We start from the raw sequence: 4,432 nt of genomic DNA, 5'->3' as shown, positions 1-4,432 counted from the left end.
ACTATAACCACCAGGAGGATGAGGAGGAGGAGGAGGAGGAGAGGAAGGACGATGACCGGTCTCGTTGTCGCTCCACCCTGGTTATAAACCCCGCCCCTGCAGAAGTTGACCAGTCCCCCGCGGTTCCCTACCCCCGGCCTATCCCCAACCACTTGACCCGCTCGACCCAATCCCTGCACAGCTCCAGCCCGCCTCCCGACTGGTTCGTCAAACCCCTTGGAGACCCCGCCCACTCCTGGAGCACATGGAGTGTGCCCAACCTGTCCCAGCCCTACCCCCGACCCCACCCCACCCACGCTCACCTGGACCCCCACCTCTCCAGCCCCCACCCCCTGTACAGCCACCCAAGCCATCTCCCCCACCCGGGCCCCAGCCTCACTCAGTACACCCACCCGCACAGCCTCTACCCCTCTCCCAGCCTCCCGTATGGCAGTGCCCCCAACCTGCTCCGCCAACAGGCGTCCAGCCCCTACCCTCCAGCCCCCAGCCCCCACCACCCGCCTCCCAGCCACCTCCATGGCTTCCCTTACAGCCCCCAACCCCCCCCAGGCTCTTACTACCCCCCCTACCACACCCCTCCTCCTGGCTCCCCCTACGGCCCGCCCTACCACGGCTACCCCGCTAACCCCTACGGCAACAGCCTCGACATGGCCTACTCCCTGCCCGCCCCCCACTCTGCTGGCCCCTACTCCAGCCTCTACAGAGGCCAGCAGTTTGCCCCTTCGCACTTCTCTTACCCCTCCTCCTGGTCTGCGGGCCCCTCCCCTTTCCAGGCTCCTCCCCCTGGCCCCTCCCCCTTCCAGGCTCCTCCCCCTGGCCCTTCCTCCACTGAGATGCAGCTGAGGAGAGTGCTCCATGACATCAGAGGCACGGTCCACAGCCTGGCGCAGGTCAGTCGACTGCACGACTGAAAGTTTGTGTGTCTGTAGGTGTGTGTACGTGTCTGTGTGGGTCTGTGCCCCTATGTTTGTGTCTGTAGGTGTGTGTGTGTCTGTAGGCACCGGCTTCTGTCCGTGTTTGTCCCTGTAGGCAGGGTCGGACTGGCCGTCAGGAGAGTCGGGGGTTTTTCCGAACGGCCGGTCAAACGGCCGAGGCATGATGCAAAATAAATAAATAATAATAAAACACGGTCGTGGGCCGGCCTGCGTTTTAAAGTCCCGGTCCAGACCTGCCTGTAGGTGTGTGTGTGTGTGAATCTGAAGGAGCATATGTCCACATGGTTCTAGGTGTGTGTGCGTGTGAGGACAGGATATCTAAGCTCGTGTGTCTCTGATGGTGGCAGACTTCGGCAGAGCTCCGCTCAGACACGTCGTCCGAGGTGTTCTCGGCCCACGGCCCCAGCCTGGCCCAGGGAAGCTCGGGCCTCGACCTGCACCAGGCCTCCCTGCTGGAGCTCCAGGGCAAGAGGAAGACCCTGAATGTGTTCAGGACCCAGATGATGGACCTGGAGCTGGGCCTCATCAGACAGCAGGCCCTGGTCTATCCCCACCTGGACCAGCATGAGAGGTAGGACACGCTGGCCAACTGTACTGTGGGGAAGTTGACGGGATATTTCCGTTCAGGCATCATCTTAACCCTCATTTTGACCCCTAAAAACACTAAAGGTCGCGTAGTACTATGAATAATACAAATACACATGCTCATACATACTGTGCACACACACACACACATCATCATCACACAAACACATACACATGCCAGTGTAAACGTCTAGCAAACAAACATTTCCACCTGTGTGAAGAATACAATTGTTCCATTCTTTCCTCGACTGGACTTTACATCCAGTCCTTGATTTATCTGCTGCACGACACGGATATTTTGTACGTCTGCTAAACGGACACACGTAAACCTCCTGTGGAGGTTGGAGTTAGGAGGGGGCAGGTGGAATCAGTTGGCTGAGCGGTTAGGGAATCGGTCTAGTAATCAGAAGGTTGCCGGGTCGATTCCCGGCTGTGCAAATGACGCTGTGTCCTTGGGCAAGGCACTTGCCTCGGGGGGAATGTCCCTGTACTCTCTGTAAGTCGCTCTGGATAAGAGCGTCTGCTAAATGACTAAATGTGTGTGTGGCGCTGCAGGCAGGAGGCGGAGCAACTGGAGCGTCTGCGCTCTGCAGTACGACGGGAGCTGCAAGAACTGGAGCTGCAGCTGGAGGAACGCCTCCTCGCCCTGAACCAGCAGACGCGCTCCAGCCAGCTCTCCAACCTCTACCGCCACCCGCTGGTCAGTGGCCGCCGCTGCACGCAACACTCACGTCATTCACGCGCACGAGCGAGCACGCACACTGAGCCACACGTACACACGGGGGAACAGGAAGTCACTGTTTCTCTTGACATCCCTGTAGAGAGTTCAGAGAGGCCACAGTGTGGACACCCTGTCAAACCACTCAGCTCTGAGGGCCATGGAGCCAGTGAGTACAAACAAAACACACCCACACACAGTAAACAAACACACACAGTAGCCAAATACACGCAGTAGACACACGCGCACATACAGTATACACAGCGCATCTTGTATGTCGTGTGACCGGTCGAGGGTGTGCTCGTTTCGCCTCCCCAGATGTCTGACCTGCTGCGGGAGCAGCTGTACCTGCAGACAGAACTGGGCTACGAGGGCGGGGCCAGCCAGGGGGGCACGCCCAGCTCGGGCCGCTCCTCTGGGTCGGCCAGCCCCCTCCGAGGCTCCGCCCTCACTCCCGAGCCCGGCCAATCGCGGAAGGCGGGGCTGTACAGAGCTTCTGTGACCATCACGCCTGCCACGCCTTCACGCCCCAATGCGCACACCTCTCGGGTGGCCCAAGACACACGCCTGGGGGAGGAGGAGCCAGGCCCAGGGGAAGGAGGGGACGGACCGGGTGGAGAGAAGAAGAGGGAAGAGGGAAGGCAAGAAAACCCTCAACTACAGCAGCTAATGAAGGAGGTACGATGCGGAGGAGGAAGAGAATGTATGAACAGTCGAGCTGTGTGGTTTTGGCCGTAGACGCCAAACGTGTAAGAGCTGTTTGTGTTTGCGGTTTTTCAGGGTTGCGTTGTAGTGTGTTGTGTGTGTGTGTGTGTGTGTGTTTCTAGGGCTGTATTCTAACGTGGTGTGTGTGTGTGTTCCAGATCAGAGACAGCCTTGCTGATGAGATCCGCCAAGAGATACTCCACGAGCTCCTCTCTGCTGTGTCGCCACGACGATCTCCAGTGGCAACCAGAGACTATCCCCTGTAACTGTGGCGACAGCCGTGAAAGGTGATTTTTGGTCTATTTCGGGTAATGTGGTGTTTGCTGAAGATATTCGTTTAATCCAAAGAGATGTACATTAGGGGAACCTGGAACCTCTAGTTCTACAGGCACATGCTCTGCCGCTGGGCTATACCCATCCCTATGACGACAAGATGGTGTATAGATGTGTGTGTTGGTGCGCTGGTGTATGTAGATTGAGGATGTGGTGGTAACACTTGTTTTCTTGTCTCATTCTCTTTTAGGCAAAGAAGCACAGTTGTCCCCCCCATACTGCACACTGTAGGAGCCCCCCATACTGCACACTGTAGGAGCCCCCCATACTGCACACTGTAGGAGCCCCCCCATACTGCACACTGTAGGAGCCCCCCATACTGAACACTGTAGGAGCCCCCCCATACTGCACACTGTAGGAGCCCCCCATACTGCACACTGTAGGAGCCCCCCATACTGCACACTGTAGGAGCCCCCCATACTGCACACTGTAGGAGCCCCCCCATACTGCACACTGTAGGAGCCCCCCATACTGCACACTGTAGGAGCCCCCCATACTGCACACTGTAGGAGCCCCCCCATACTGCACACTGTAGGAGCCCCCCATACTGAACACTGTAGGAGCCCCCCCATACTGCACACTGTAGGAGCCCCCCATACTGAACACTGTAGGAGCCCCCCCCTACTGCACACTGTAGGAGCCCCCCATACTGCACACTGTAGGAGCCCCCCATACTGAACACTGTAGGAGCCCGCCCCCCCATACTGAACACTGTAGGAGTCCCCCCATACTGCACACTGTAGGAGCCCCCCATACTGAACACTGTAGGAGCCCCCCCATACTGAACACTGTAGGAGCCCCCCATACTGCACACTGTAGGAGCCCCCCATACTGCACACTGTAGGAGCCCCCCATACTGAACACTGTAGGAGCCCCCCATACCGAATACTGTAGGAGCCCCCCCATACTGAACACTCTAAGAGCCCCCCATACTGAACACTGTAGGAGCCCCCCCCCATACTGAACACTGTAGGAGCCCCCCATACTGCACACTGTAGGAGCCCCCCATACTGAACACTGTAGGAGCCCCCTCCATACTGAACACTGTAGGAGCCCCCCATACTGAACACTGTAGGAGCCCCCCCATACTGAACACTGTAGGAGCCCCCCCCCCATACTGAACACTGTAGGAGCCCCCCATACTGCACACTGTAGG

At 58.1% G+C, this 4,432-nt stretch overlaps 1 protein-coding gene across 1 annotated transcript in view; it reads left to right on the top strand.

Annotated features, from left to right (window-relative positions):
* Nucleotides 1-3,864, top strand: part of itprid2 (ITPR interacting domain containing 2) — a 22,104-nt gene extending 18,240 nt beyond the window's left edge. The window contains exons 12-18 of the mRNA XM_084688622.1: nt 1-890; nt 1,283-1,506; nt 2,076-2,220; nt 2,342-2,407; nt 2,557-2,916; nt 3,102-3,230; nt 3,467-3,864. The exon at nt 1-890 is cut by the window's left edge and continues 790 nt beyond it. Of these exons, the coding sequence (XP_084544748.1) occupies nt 1-890; nt 1,283-1,506; nt 2,076-2,220; nt 2,342-2,407; nt 2,557-2,916; nt 3,102-3,209 (1,793 nt within the window). The 3' untranslated portion in view covers nt 3,210-3,230; nt 3,467-3,864. The remainder of the gene's footprint in view (nt 891-1,282; nt 1,507-2,075; nt 2,221-2,341; nt 2,408-2,556; nt 2,917-3,101; nt 3,231-3,466) is intronic.
* Nucleotides 3,865-4,432: the final 568 nt, after the last annotated feature.

Source organism: Hypomesus nipponensis, chromosome 23 (assembly GCF_054491055.1).
Source record: "Hypomesus nipponensis isolate SF chromosome 23, ASM5449105v1, whole genome shotgun sequence".
Taxonomy (NCBI): domain Eukaryota; kingdom Metazoa; phylum Chordata; class Actinopteri; order Osmeriformes; family Osmeridae; genus Hypomesus; species Hypomesus nipponensis.
This window is presented reverse-complemented; position numbering and strand designations above follow the sequence as displayed.